This window comes from Pinus tabuliformis, chromosome Q (assembly GCF_031772625.1).
Source record: "Pinus tabuliformis cultivar Carrire ecotype Pingquan chromosome Q, CPIR1, whole genome shotgun sequence".
Classification (NCBI taxonomy): Eukaryota; Viridiplantae; Streptophyta; class Pinopsida; order Pinales; family Pinaceae; genus Pinus; species Pinus tabuliformis.
Genome location: NC_142296.1, coordinates 978597500 through 978613540, shown reverse-complemented (window position 1 = coordinate 978613540; position 16041 = coordinate 978597500). Strand labels below are relative to the sequence as shown.

At 39.7% G+C, this 16041-nt stretch overlaps 1 protein-coding gene across 1 annotated transcript in view; it reads right to left on the bottom strand.

Annotated features, from left to right (window-relative positions):
- LOC149222745 (uncharacterized) overlaps positions 1-5356 on the bottom strand; it is a 170396-nt gene extending 165040 nt beyond the window's left edge. The window contains exon 1 of the mRNA XM_089383145.1: positions 4762-5356. Within this exon, the coding sequence (XP_089239271.1) occupies positions 4762-4903 (142 nt within the window). The 5' untranslated portion in view covers positions 4904-5356. The remainder of the gene's footprint in view (positions 1-4761) is intronic.
- Positions 5357-16041: the final 10685 nt, after the last annotated feature.

Genomic DNA, 16041 nt, shown 5'->3' with positions numbered 1-16041 from the left:
TATGAGGCTATGGATCAAGCAAAGGAGCAAATAAAGAGGGCATACAAGGATAAAGTGGCTAAGTATGGGCCCATTTGGGCAATCATTGATGAAAGATGGAACAATCAACTTCGTCGCCCTATACATGCAAATGGGTATTTTTTTAACCCACGGTATCATTATAAAGCTAAGGCAACAGGAGCTTTGAAGGGGGAGGTTAGAGATGGATTGATTGACTGCATTGATCGCATGATCCCATTGGAGTGTGATCAGCTGGAGATACACCGACAGGTCACAACCTTCAGCAATGCCTCAGGTACCTTTGGGGAGAACTTAGCAAAGATTGCAAGGGAAGCAGATGAGCCAAGTAAACAAAAATTTCAATTTTCAAATTCTTAATACTTATTTTGTTAAATCGTTTATAATTTGAAAGTTGGATATAATTTGTAATTTTGTTGAGCTAACTCATTACATTCCTATGTTTTTTGCAGCACAATGGTGGGAGGCTTTTGGTAGCCATTGTCCTGAATTGCAGAAGTTTGCAATTCGTATTTTGAGTCAAACTTGCAGTGCTACTGGGTGTGAGCGCAATCGGTTGGTCTTTGAGAGGATTCACACGAAGAAGAGAAACCATTTGGATCAAAAATGGTTAAATGATCTAGTCTATATCCAATACAACCTCCGGCTCAGACGCAACCAATTGCTGAACAAAAGACCTGATTCAGATCCCATTGTGTTGGAAGACATTGATCCAACATCAAATTGGGTAGTGGAGAGTCATCCAGCAGAGTTTCATTCTGATGAGGATATTGATTATGATTATGAGACGATAGCATCACTCGAACATAATGTTCAGTTGAATGCAGATCCTGATCCACTTGTACCAACCTCAAGGCCAGCAAGTCCTCCAGTTGCAGGCGCTTCCTCTGCTCAGCCACGACAGAAGCACATATCTCGTCTATCTCAACTTGCAGCTGTTGCACAGCCTGCTAGTGCTACCACTTCTACAGTTGTAGTTGGAGATGATGAGGAGGAGGAGCCATGGGCTGGCCTGTCTGACTCTGATCCAGAGGTTGAGCCAGATGATCTTGGCTCCTCTAGCAGTAGCCAATAGTACTGGTCACAGTTTACTTTTGTTGTAGAGGCCATTTCTAGCCTCCTTGGTTATATGTTTTTGTTTTGATCTCTATATCATCATCATGTATGTATTGGACAGTGCACTGGGTGCCATTTTGATAATATGGATATATTCATGAGCCTACTTTGATCAAAAGTTGTCTTCTATCTATATTATAATGCTATGTGTTTGGAAACATGAATGAAAACCTTTAATATTATGGTTTTTTATAAATTAGAAAAATATATTTAATGTATTTTTTACAACGACCGAGTCATTGAAATCGAGCCGGCCGAGTCGATACTGAGTCGGAGTCGGAGTTGACCCTCGGCCGAGTCGGAGTCAGAGTTTTAAAACATTGATCTAATCTCAGCCATTCGTGGAGATGGTGGTCCCAGGTCGATTCCAAAGGAGGAAAAGGGTGCAGACTAGGCTCATTATGCACTAGACAGCTTGTGTGTTCAGCTCAGCATAGGAAAGTGTGTTCTAGGATTTTCAGATCAGTGAATATAGGGCAGAAAGAGAGGTCAAACAGCCTCAAAAATAAATTGCCAGCCAGCATACATCTTCAGCCAGGCCACATTCAGCTGTGTAAAGGGACCGTAAGGGCCTGTACAATTCTGTGCAGTGCACACGCAGGCAGGCCGAGTAGGATTGAAGGGTGAAAATCAGTTGTGTTGAGGGATTCGCTAAGTGAAGGGAAGTCTTCCCTCCTCTTTGTAATATTTTCTGAATATTTTGCTGAGCATAATAAGAACACACAAGATGGTAGGTTTTCCCCACTTGGGGTTTCCTGGACAAATTTCTGGTGTATTGGTTTCATGGTGTGCTTATGTCTTCAAGTTTGTTTTTTCGGCTGCAATATTCAGTTAGGAAACTCAGTATATTTAATGAATAGTTTTTGGAAGTCCAGATTCGGATCTTTCATTTTCAGAAATTTCATTAAATTAGTTGCTGGGTTTTAAAAACTAACATTATGTTGTTTAATCTGGATTAAGCAACAATTTCTTAACTATCAGTTTTGCAGAGAAGAAATTACACTTCCAATAGAGTTTCAGACTTCATCATGCCATTCCCTGCATGGGGTGAGAGGAGACACAATAAGGAAGAGAGGGAGTTCAGGAACTCAAGGAAGCTGAGAATTTGATATAGTAGCGAGAACGTTTGTTAGACTCAAAGATTCTAGCTGATGTTGTGGCCTGGGTCCCTGACACCAGTCACACTCGGGATCGGTAGAATCAATACCTCTGCACAATTGATTTATATCTATTATTGGCATATAAAGTCATTGTTAAGCAAAGTCTTGCTAGAGCACAATGATGCAAATGATGAAATACTCCTCATGTTGGACGAAATGCAATTGGAGGTACAGCACTTAGGGCATTGATAGTTGAAATCAGCCTTGCACCATGATCAAGTTCAAGAGTGGTTGGAACATCAGCTCAAGCAGAAGACACCCCAATAAAGGTGGAGCCCTTAAAATCTACTTAATTTTCTGCATGTTATCTAAGCCCATGGCTTTCATGTTTTTATGTTTCAGTTTTCTTTCTAGCATAGGTCAGTACACGCATCTAATACTTCATAACTGGCCACAGCTATGGCTTTGTTATGCTGTTCCTTTTTGTGATATTTTGGATATGAATTTTCCAAAGACAAGAGCCTGATGCACTGCCATTGGTCTGGTTTCTCCAATGGCAGACCAAAGGCTGGCATCAGGCCACTGTAAATGCAATATTTTGAAGAATTAATGAAAATTAACTTCACAAAAAAAGGACTTCATCAATCATCAAAATTCACTGTCTGATATATAATGAAATACTAGCAGAACATGCATGAACATTTCAAACACTGGCTTCCTGCATACTACTGAAGCCTTTGATCCTCAACTGCCAGAAGCTTAATATTGCTGTAACCTAGCTCTATTATAGGGTGTGTGACACTAGCCTGGTCATTAATAGATAGAACTTGGAAGTCACCAACCAAAACTTGTGAATTTAAGGAACATGAGGACCATATGACTTGGTCCAAAATAAAGTGAATGGAAAATCAATCTGATCCACTGAAAACAAGCTAGGCATGTAAGGAAATGACTAGGCTGTCAACATGAGAATGGCTCCTCTTTTATATGATAGTGACAAATACATGTTAAAAAAAATACATGCATTTCTGCAATACTGGATTCTTGCATGGAAACTTAGATTTTACATTGGAAATATGGGTTTCATGTTGAAGTTATGAACCATCTTTATTTGTCTTTCGACATATAGATTTCCCCTTGATTCTATCTTCTTTCCAAATTTCTGCTTAAAAAGTTAACAGAAAGACAGTTCAAACGTTGTTTGCAAAAGCTCCTGAAAGAACTATAAGGTAAAGTGCCTAATATGTGATAAATCCAATCTGGTACTACTTCCCAACTGACAGCCGTATGAATTAGAAATCCTACAAAAGCTCCAGAAAATTGCATGTGGTTGATTGTTGCATACAGGTTTTGAGAACCATGAATATATGCAAATCCACTGTACCTGTATAAAGTTATAACCTACATAAATTATAATCAGTAAAACTCAAATGCATTTATTGGCTCTGGTACAGCTATCATCTAAACACTCACATAGCCCTGACAAGTTATAGCCACAAACGGAAATATGTCCAGATTGTAAGTGTGAGTAGTTCAACTTTCACCTTTTCCCGTATAGAATTTTTTCTTGCATGTTTAGCTTTTACATTATAAACTCAAGTTCTTCTAAGCTATTTGACAACTTAAAGCTGTTACAACAACAAACACCAGGGAATCAACCACAGGATTGTGTGCTGTAAAATGCTTGCACACTGTTAGACACCTAATCCTCAAGGATTGGGCGAAAATATGTAAATATATAAACAGAGAAATTTGAATCGTTAAAACGGGAAGAGACCTTGGAATTTGAATCCCAAGGGTCACCCCCTCTTCATGTATACAAGGATGCACATAAATGCAAATCGTACAATTGGGAGTTACTTTCCCGACCTGACACACACAGACATGATGCAATAACTATATTAAAGGATAATATACACTGGAACCAATAGCACATACCATAAATTAATATAAGGATCTGAACCACACGTATCAAATGGAGTATGCATTGTGTTATGCAAAGGGAGAATCGAATTCTTGAAATTCAATTCTCAGTCTAATTGGTTTTAAATTAGTCTCTGTCGAGGAGCTACTTTGGACCTGGAAAATATGCTCAGTTGAAATCAATTAAGCATTTTCCTAACCCTGTAAAATAAGGCAAACCTATAAAGAGGAATAAATTAACAGAATTCAGATTGAGCTGACAATTTTTTACATATGTCTGGGCAACTGATGCTGGGGTAATTAATTTACCCGCAACAAGTGGTATTAAAAGTAGGATGCTTAGGTAATAGAAGAACCCTCAAAAGCTAAAGAAATAATTTTAACATATAATATACAAAACTTGCTGAAACACAGCAAGAGCTAGAACATTTGTTGTCCTTGCCAATGTCCGGTTGTTTCGGCTAATTGGAATTGATTTCGATGTTAGTTATGCGTAAAAAGCAAATACGAAGAAATTAAGCTTATAATTGCAGAGCAAGACGAAGCCTGATTTAAGATCTGTAAAAACAACACGATGGTGGAAAAAAAAAACGAAAAGACCTACCGACAATGTACCGCCCCACTGCCGCGGCAAGTAAAGCCTGTGTATGGTGAAAGGCCCCGCAGTGAGGTTGTAAGAGCTTGACGCCGCGAGCGACCTGTCGCAGATCCAGATGTTGCATAGTAACCCATTCCATTTTATCCATTATCTTTACCTTCTCTACCTCAATCAATCAAACCCTACTCATCAAAATTCAGCGAGGGGCGCTCGATCGCCTCGCTCCACGAATCAAACTTAACCACCTGCCGCCTTCGGATCCAACCGGCACGATTCACAGCTGACAGCACCCGATCGACAATTCCTTCTGAGTATAATGCTGCATTCGCTCACTCCGTGTGTCCTCTTCTGAATATGGGAGCGTAAATGTGTTTGTGGAGCACTTTTACCGAGAGAACAGTATGAATTGAGGAAGCTATATGCGACCTGAGAGATTTAGCGAACAAATGCTATTCATGGCGGGTATGTGAATGTTGGGGTAATTCTTTTATCTTAGGCACAGGTTCCATGGCCTCTGGTTTGGGCGTCTTCAAAGTTCAAACATCATTATCAATGTGAGCGTATGCCATGTCATTTGTGACACTGATTTCATGTCCAAGTTTGTGATCGGACATTTGGAAGCGGGGCAAGTACAATTGCCTAAGCATTTTTATCCTCTTATCGTTAATTTTTTTTTATAGGTTGGTAAATTTAGTGTTAATTTTGTAATGGTTTTTATAAGTGGGCTAATTTTCTTTATATTTAAAGGAAATAAATTCTCAACTAATCAACGTTATTTTTAGGTTTTACTTAGAATTTCAACATTTTTCTTTTATTTATAAGAACATTCCAATCTAAATGGTATTTATAAAATAAGTTATATTTTTTTTGTTATCAGTGTGACTATAACACTAGAGGCATGTGTTTTTAATTAATGTTTAGTCTTGCTAAAAGTAATTTTAGGTCTAAAAATACCAATAATTTTTTACTCATCATTGAAGTTATAGTGGAGTTATATATTTTTAAATATTATATAATTTTAATCTCAAACAGGCTTTTATATTTTATATATATATGGGGCAGGAGCAAATTATACTATTCATGTAATAATAAATGAAACTTAATAGATTATGGATAATTAATAAATTAAATGGGTTAAATACATAATAATAATATAAATTATTTTTAATGATTGCTTATATCTTTTTTATTAAGAAGCATTTTGTGCAGTTACTTATTTTGAATATCGTTATGGTTGGCACATGGCACCATCATTAGATGAGCAGGCTTGAATTCGAATTCTATATGGTTGTAAAGCATGTGTATGTACATGTGAAAGAATATGTTGGTCTTTCATAGTTACTTTTTCTACATTAATAAAAAAGTTTAAGATATGTTAACAATAAATTTTTTAAGATGTGTTAGATGAGCCAATTGATTTAAGTGGGCGTTAATAAAATAATTTATCATATTAAAGATAAATCTAAATTTGTTAAAAGATTTATTTAATCAATTTTCATAAATCTAAATGTGTTAAAAGATTTATTTAATTAATTTTCATTAAGAAAAAAATCAATTGTGTTATTATAAAATAATTAGTTTTAAAGACATTTTATTCTAATCAATTAGTTTTAAAGACATTTTTCTAATCTATAATGACTTTATATATTATACAAGAGATTTTTATATGAATTGGGATTTAGATATAATGTATTTATCAAACATCATAATTAATTTTGTTTATAAATTAACATTTTTATTTTTATTTTCATTTTACTCTTATTTTTAAGAAATAGATTGAAATGAATATATTATAGAAGAGATTTTTACATGAGTTGGGATTTAGATATAATGTATTTATCAAACATCATAATTAATTTTGTTTTATAAATTACTTTTATTTACATTTTACTCTTATTTTCAAGAAGTAATGAACTCCCTAAGAGGTGTTAGGGAGGGATGGTAGGTGTAGGTGTCATCTTTGAACTTTAGGAGAAGCAAGAATGGAATTATGAATGGGGTCTAAGGACAACCACAAACAACCAAGGAGAGGCATATGCTCTCCTTTAGGGACTTCTATAAATGCAACGAGTGTGAAAATTTTGATAGTTATTGGGGATTTATTAATAATCATCAATCAAATTAACAATACGAAAACCCCATATGGTGGTAAGTTGGCTAGTCTCGTAGTGAGAATAAGAAAGGGGGTTCTTCAATTTGACGATATCAATTTTTCCATTTTCTAAGGACCCTAAATTGACAAGTGGACACCCTTCCCAATATGGCCTCTAGCTTGACCAAAGGAACCTTAAGGAAAAAAAGGGGCAATTTATTTCCAAGCCATCCCCTAGATTCATGATTAGTGTCAATATATGCATGTTGCCACATTCCAGGCCCTTTACTTCACATATGCTAACTTAATAAAGCAATTTTATTCTATTTAGAAAGAGGCAAGATGAGATGTGCATCATTGTCACAACATCCCCACAAATGCCACTCTTCATGCAACACTAATGATTTGAGGCTTGGGGAGTCTTTATACAAGAAAAAGGTGGGATTATGGCTTAAAGGTCCAGTGTTGAAGTGATGACCAATGAGGAATATTTGTGGTTGTTGCCTTTGGTTCTATTAGATATTCAAGTAAGCCTTCTCATTAGAGCCTTGTTGGTGTTCTCTAGTATTGGTTAAGCTATTTTTGAGTAATTTCATGTGGTTTCTATCCTAATTTGACACTTTGTATTGACTTTAGAATGAAGCTTTGCGTTTGATAACTCTTGGTTATTACACCTAGTTCACAATGTTGGTTGTTGGGGTTTGGGCTTCTCATCCTAAAATATGTAAGACTCATGTCACATGAGATTTTGAATTATCTATTTTTGGGTTTTGAATGGCCCTTTTGAGAAATTATGGCTTTCCATAGAGAGGTTCTCAAGCTAGAAATCAAAGACCACTCTAACCCTACCTCTTTCTCATGTTTAATTAGGATTAGCTCATTCTTTTATACTTGCTTCCTCCCAAACTTCCTTTGGGGTGTTTGTTGTGTATATTCCATTTGAGAAATTATGGGAGAATTGGGATATGGATTACAAGGAATTCAATAAATGCAAAGAGCTTTGTGTAAATATGAAGACTTTATTTACAACAATGGGACATCCATATTATCTATAACCACAATTGTTCATGGAAATGAGCACTAATGGATTTTTGAAAATGTAATTATTATTGTTGCCATTGATGTTGTGATGCAGTGTTGATGGTTGGCATTGATGTCAACCTAATAGCATGAGTTGTTGATACCATGTGATGCAAAGGTACTTGGTTTGTGCATTGGTTACAGGCCTTATTTTAATGGTTGCAGATGTTGGTGCAGGTATTTGGCCTGTATGTTGATGCCTTGGCAGAATATGGAGCTGCTACACCTAGTTGACAGTGATGGAGACTGTCAAGTTATGTTTATGGTGCCTAGTGTGTGTGTGGATGGTTTTTAGCCTGTAAGGTTAGTTGCAGGGCCTATCATTGATGATTTGAAGGTCATGCAAATGTTGGAGTAGTTGTGGAGCAGTTTGATGGCTTAAGTGTTAGTGCAGCTGATGGATGGCATTCAAGTCAACCTAGCTTGACTTGTGATGATGATGGAGTTGTGATATTGATTTTTTTGTGTTTTCAGTGGCTATAATGGGTCCTAAGGTCTTACAAAAGGTTGTTAAGCAATGGAGCAAGTTTGGGCAGATTCTAAGCTAAGGAAATTTGATTTTGGCCATCCTCTGCCCCAATCGCATGATGATGGCTTATGCGTGCAACTGAAAGGCCCCAGTCACTGGAAGACAGGCCTATGCATGTGAATGCAGTCGAAATTTTGCAGTTCTATGGGTGCGACTGAAAGGAAACATGAAATTTATTTTGGATTTCACGCTCACAATTGAAATTATTTTGTATTTGGTGAAGCTCGTGATTTTCTAGAAAAAAGGTCGAGATAAGTTGTGGGGCCTCTAGAAGTTGATCAAAGTTGAAAATATCAAATGGCTAGTGGAGTAAGTGGCTTGATTTGGTCAAGAAGCCTATCTCAATTAAATCTGAAGTGTGTGAAAAGGTTTTGGGCGAGCTCCATCATCTGAAGAATTTATTGATTTAACCATTTCCATAAATTACAAATATGAGAAGAAAGGTTGCTCATTTGGTTGGTTCTCTTGTGTGAGAAAATTGTCATAGTGTTCTTGGAGAGCCAGTGGTGAGGAGAGTGAATTTGTTGTAGCAGAGTGTGCATGGAGCAGTAGTAGCAGCGAACACAAAATTTCTCATGGTTGAACATTATTTGTATGTAGAAGAAAAGTTACAGGGTTACTAAGGAGTTTAATATGTTTGTGATTGCAAGGCCATAATTTTATTTGTGTTTATATGTGCTGCTAATGTGATTGGGATAGATTGGTTGCAACAATGTCTCATGTTTTTATATGGCAATTTTATATTGTATCATTGAGTTTTTGCATCTAGATTATTTGTAGTTAATGTATTATGTATTTAGGCTATGTGAGTTGAGGATGGTGTGTGGATGTGAGAGAGAGAGCGCTATGAGTTGAGTTTGATTTCGTGATTGATGTTTTGTATTGAGAGGATGATCCAGGTGGATATTGGTGGCCACCCGCCAATTCCGCTTAGACCCTCACCATTGTTTCTTTCAGTTTCCTTATTTGTAGCACAATTTACTATTTTTGGCAGTTTTTCAAGTCCTGAACTTCTGAAGCTGTTTTGAGGCCCTAAACGACGTTTTTGGGGAAACTGGGAGAAACATGGGTCAATGGACCGATTTTGCTCATACCAAAGTTGTATTCCTCGGATAGATCTTTCTAACGAGGTATTGTGCACGTCAAACGGAGATCGTATGCGAAAGTTACGACCCCAGGAAGTTGATGTACCAATTTACCCAAAACAGGGCCCATAGTGTGGCGCTTCATCTCTTGGGGTTAGGGTTTTGGATGTTTAGGGTTTTCCATTGTTTCTCAACAATAAATAGGCCTTCGAGCCTTATTGTAAGACAGTTCAGAGGCATGTAGCTGCCACATCTCTCCTCAGAGATAAGCTACCATCGCCCAAGCTAGTTTATTTCCATTGTTGTTTGTAAGCATATTTCAGTATTTTACATTAATGAAATGAAGTATTATTTCTGTTGTATCTTTGTATTTATGGTTATCTCTATAATTTGTTGTGTTCATATTTAAATCCGGATCAGTGGTATCAGAGGGGTCTGCTCTTTCTCTGTTTTTCTTTGCATGTCCCCAACGAGGTCGGGATATAAGGAGTTAGGGCTTGAACTGGTCGAACCTTTGCAAGACCAGCCTCGCAAATCCCGACAGCCTCCCATGGCAGATGAAAAGAAAGACAAGGGGGCAGGAGATCCTATCAAAATCTTGCTCGAAGAGGCCCTCAAGCGACAAAGGAATGCGATGATGGACAACTTTGCCCAAATCCTTCAGCGGCTACCCAGGGGCGACACATCTACTTCCAGCAGCTACTCTGGAAGCGCCACACCCTTTAAGGTACAAGTTAACTTTGACATTCCCATATTTGAGGGTCAGATAGATGCAGACACTATAGATAAATGGTTAAATCTGCTAGAAGGGTATTTTTCTGTTCATGATTTTTCCGGACAGGAAAAGATTACTTTTGCTCTTCTCAAAGCCACTCCCCATGTCAAGGACTGGTGGGAAACCTACTGCGAGCAAAAGGATGAAAGTACAACCTCACTGTTTTTAGCCGCACCCACATGGAATTCATTCCGAAATGCCATCAAGGAGCAATACTACCCTATCAGAAGCTATGAGGATAAATACATAAAGTGGACCACACTGCAACAGGGAAGGGACCAAGACGTGCTGGAGTTTACCAATATTTTTCATACCCTTCGCACAAAGTTGGGTATCAAGGATTCTAAGCTGCATTTGGTACTCAAATACCATGGCTGCCTACACAGGTACATCCAAGACGATATGGAGTTCCTAGACATCTCCTCGCTCGGCACGGCGTACCGATACACTGTCAAGATCAAGCAGAAGTTTAAACAGAAGAAGCGAGACTTTGGATATGCAAATCCAAAGCAAGGGAAAGGCGCCCCCAAACCATTGAATAAAGGACAAATCTAAGGCAGAGTGGCCCAAGACAACTTGCCAAAGCCGCAAGCAAAGAACAACACCGCGAAGTCGAAGAAGGACATGGGAAAGTGGTGTGAGTTCCATAAGAGCTCCACTCACGACACAAGTGAGTGTCGGGCCAAGCAATCACTGGTGGCTGAGCTAAAGTCTTTGAAATTAGATGCATGTTCAAACTCTAGTTCAGAAATCGATAAGGGGAATGACAAAGGGAAGCAGATTGTTGTTGCGGAGCCCAACGCCACTGTTGCCACCATGAAGATCCAGAAGGAGGAACCCAAAGATCCAGAAGAGGAGGAGCACCTCTTCCACTCCTAGATGTGGGTAAAGGGCTCCCCACTACAGTTCATTATCACAGTGAGAGCCAAAAGAACCTCATTTTGGTAGAGGTCATGAAGCGGCTAGGCTTACCAACCACAGCACATCCACAACCGTACACCATCGGGTGGCTTCACCAAGGACGAGATCTTCGCGTGAGCCAACAGTGTCACATTCCATACAACATCAAGCCCTTCACGGATGAGGTATTGTGTGACGTTGCTCCCCTTGATGTTTGTGATGTATTATTAGGCCAACCATACTTGTGGAAGTGACATGTTGTGTATGATTCAAGGCCTCATGTCGTTATTGTTACTTTTGGAAATAGGTTGTACAGGATACCGGAGGTAGCACTGCCTACCTCCATCTCTTTGGTTACTGCAAAAGAATGCAGTAAGCTCATTTCCAAAACTGGGAAATTTGTTTTCCAGATGATACGCCATCAAGGAAAGAAGAAGACGGAGGCCACGACCTCCAGATAGGGCCCCTCCGCACAACAATTACAGATGGACAAGGTTGTGGAGGAGTACGAGGACATCTTCACCTCCCTCGTAGGGGTTCCTCTGCACTCTCAGGTCAAGCACTCCATCGATCTCACCCCAGGTGCGTTGTTGCCTAATGGACCAATCTATCAACACTTTGTTCTCGAGAACGATGAAATCAAGAGGCAGATTCAGGAGCTGTTGCAGAAAGGTCACATCAGATCGAGTTCATCACCCTGTGGGAGCCCGATCGTGTTGGTACAGAAGAAGGATGGGACTTGGAGAATTTGTATTGACTATCAGGCATTGAACAAGATCACTGTCCGGAATAGATACCCGATCCCACAGATTGATGACCTTCTGGACCAATTGAAGGGGGGAAAATATTTCAGCGAGATCAATTTGAAGTCAGGATATCACCAGGTACCAATTGAACCCTCCAATGTGTGGAAGACTGCCTTCAAAGCCAAGGAGGGCCTTTTCGAATGGTTGGTCATGCATTTCAGGTTGACAAATGCTCCTGCAACCTTCATGAGGCTAATGGATGACATCTTGCAGCAATTCACCAACTCATTTGTAGTGATATACTTGGATGACATCCTAATCTTCAGCTAGAGTTGGGAAGAGCACCTCCACCACATTCGACAGGTTCTCCAAACACTGTGGCAACAAAAGTTATGTGCCAATTTAGAGAAATGCACTTTTGGCATGACCCAAGTTCAGTATCTAGGATATATCATTGATGAATAGGGGGTGCATGTGGATCCAGCCAAGATCCAAGTCATTTGGGATTGGCCTTCTCCAACCACTCTGACAGAGCTCCGCAGCTTTCTCGATCTTGCCAACTTCTACCGCAGGTTCATGTTGGGATTTTCTTATATCGCTTGGCCCTTGAGTCAAGTCACCAAGGGAGGAGCGAAAGCAAAATTCTTTTGGCCTAAATCTCAACAGAAGGCATTCACAGAGTTGAAACATTGCCTCTGCTCGACACTAGTACTCGCATTACCAGACTTGCAACAACCATTTGAGATCGAGAAAAATGCCTCTGACTATGCTATTGGGGTAGTCCTTACTCAACACGGGCATCCAGTGGCATATCACAGTAAGACACTTTCAAACACAGTCTGGAAGTATCCCACTTATGACAAAGAGATGTATTCCATTGTGCAGGCCTGTCGACAATGGAAGCATTACATTTTGGGGAAGGAAACGGTCATCGACATAGACCACCAGCCCCTGCAATTCATACAGACGCAAGGGAAGTTACAGAACGATCGCCATGAGAAGTGGTCCACATACTTGCAACAGTTCCATTTGTATATCAAATGTAAGAAGGGCAGCACCAATAATGTTGCAGATTGCCTTAGTTGACCATCGATCATGGAGTTAACCACCGTGCTCAACTCTTGTGGGCACAAGACTTCTGATTGGCCACTTCTCTACAAAAGCGACCCAAAATTTGGCCACACATACTAGACACTCTTGCAGGGTCAGCATGTTCCAGATTTTCACCTCTGGGATGCCCTATTATGCCACCTGGGTCACCTCTGTGTTCCTTTAAGCGAGTGTGCCAAGATGATTTGGGAAGCACACTACACTCGGGTTAATGGGCATTTCGGGGTCAAGAAAATGGTGGCAGTACTGAATAAGTATTTCTATTGGTTGAATCTTCGACAGGATGTCAGGAAGTACATTGGATCCTGCATTGCCTGCGCCATTGCCAAGCCGACCATCAAGAAGCAAGGCCTCTATACTCTGCTGCCTACCCCTAGTCGACCTTGGGAATCCATCTCCATGGATTACATGTATGGCCTTCCTTCTACTAAGCATGGAAACGACTGTGTTTTTGTGGTCGTCAACAGGTTCTCAAAGATGGCCAATATGATGGCCTGCAAGAATAATATCACAGTAGAAGCCACTGCTAAACTCTTCTTTGAACGAGTGTGGGTACACTTTGGGATCCCACAGGCTATCATCTTAGATCGGGACAGCATGTTCCTCAGTACATTTTGGTCCAATCTATGGTCGATGCTCGACACCAAACTCACTAAGTCCACAACCTTCCATCCCCAAACTGATAGCCAAACAGAGGTTGTCAACAGGATGATCGTACACATTTTGCGCATGTACAACTCAAAGCATCCACGCACATGGAATGAGAGTCCCCCCTATGTTCAACATAGCTATAACTGGGCTCTCCACAGCTTGACTGGCAACAACCCTTTTCAGGTGGGCTTGGGATTCTAGCCAGTATGCCCCATTGATGTGGCCATGCCATTTGCAACTACTCAGGCAGATTCGGCTCATGTCTAGTTCGAAATAGATAAGGAAAATAACTTCATTGAGCACATCCAACATATCTGACAGTAGGTCCATGAAATTCTAGAGAAATCAAATTCCAAGTACAAGCAGCTACTTGATCAACATCGGGTGCCACACAAGTTTCAAGTGAGCGACAAAGTCTGGTTGCATTTGCAAAAGGAACACCTTACGGAGCCTATCGGAAACTCAGACCACTTCGATATGGTCCTTACACCATTACCAAGGCTGTGGGAGACAATGCATTTGAGCTCAACATTCCCCCATTCCTTGGCCTGCACCTAGTGTTCAATGTGGACCCCCTTCGGCCATACTTTCCACCATTACTAGACACATTTGACATTGCAGAACAGGTCACACCAATAGAGTTAAATCCAAATTGCATGGAACAAGCTACAACTAATAGGATCATGGACATGTAGATCAAGCACACTCGTCAGTAGAAGATCCAACTTTATCGAGTTGCCAAAGCAGGCCAACTCCTTCACCAGGGCAAGTGGCTCACCAAGGACCAAGTTCAGCAGAAGTTTCCTAATCTCATGGAGGAACTCGATGCAATGGAGAGCATTTCTTCCTAAGGGAGGAGGAATCAGGTGGATATGGTGGCCACCCACCAATTCCACATGGACCCCCACCATTGTTTCTTTCAGTTTTTTCAGTTTCCTTATTTGTAGCACAATTTACTATTTTTGGCAGTTTTTCGGGTCCTGAACATCTGTCGCCGACGTTTTTTGGGAAAACTGGGAGTAACATGGGTCCATGGACAGATGCTGCTCATCCCAAAGTTGTATTCCTCAAATAGATCTTTCTAACGAGGTATTGTGCGCATCAAATGGAGATCGTATGCCAAAGTTAGAACCCCAAGAAGTTGATGTACCAATTTACCCAAAACGAGGCCCATAGTGTGGCACTTCATCTCCTAGGGTTAGGGTTTTGGATGTTTAGGGTTTTCCATTGTTTCTCAACAATAAATAGGTCTTCGAGCCTCATAATAAAGTAATACAGTTCAGAGGCATGTAGTCGCCGCATCTCTCCTCAAAGATAAGCTACCATCGCCCGAGCTAGTTTATTTCCATTGTTGTTTGTAAGCATATTTCAATATTTTACATTAATGAAATGAAGTATTATTTCTGTTGTATCTCTGTATTTATGGTTATCTCTATAATTTGTTACATTCCTATTTAAATCCAGATCAGAGGAAGATATTGTTGTTGTGATGTTCATGTTGAGAAGCTCTGGGGTTCCAGTTTGAAAATGAACAAAATGTGAACCACATAGAGAAGTGTAGTGGGGGCTCCGGCAAAACAAGTATTGAGAACAAATTTCTCCATAAGTCCAATAGGAGTTGTGCAAGGCTAGTTGGTCCCGGAGGCTTCCAACAAATGGTGGTTCGTAGAGTCATGAGATGGAGATCGTAGTTCCTTTCAGATAGTTGTCATTTGTATTCTCTATGTAATGATTTGCTTGACAAATAATAAAATATATTGAGCAGCGCAACAGCCACAAGGGTGGTTTTTTACCTGGAGGGGGTTTTACACCAGATATCTTGTGTTCCCATGTGATGTGATGATTTGTGTCTCGTTGTTCATGTTTACTTCTTATGTTATGTCTCTCATTTGTTAATTCTTGTTGCAGTTGCATGTTCGAATCTATTCCTTATTTGTTAAGTTATGAATTGATTAATATATTGGAGGAAGAATTGTAAAGTTGTGTAATTGTTATCACTATTGATTCACCCCTCCACCCCCTCTCTTAGTAATGACCTTGGTTCCAACAATTGGTATCAAATCTCGATTCCTTCTAGTGCAACTTCATCGTTGGAAGGTAGATCATGGGTAACCAGGCAAGATTTGCAGTAGATGGATTTCCTCTTCTACATGGACCAGATTATGTGCTTTTGAAGATGATATTTGAGGCATACCTTTTAACTCTTAATGTGAATATTTCACTCTCAATTGAATATGGTACACAAGATGAATTTAATGGGGAAGGAAAGAAGATCATTTTGAAGGGATTCTCAAATCATGGTGTAGCAAAAGTGAGAC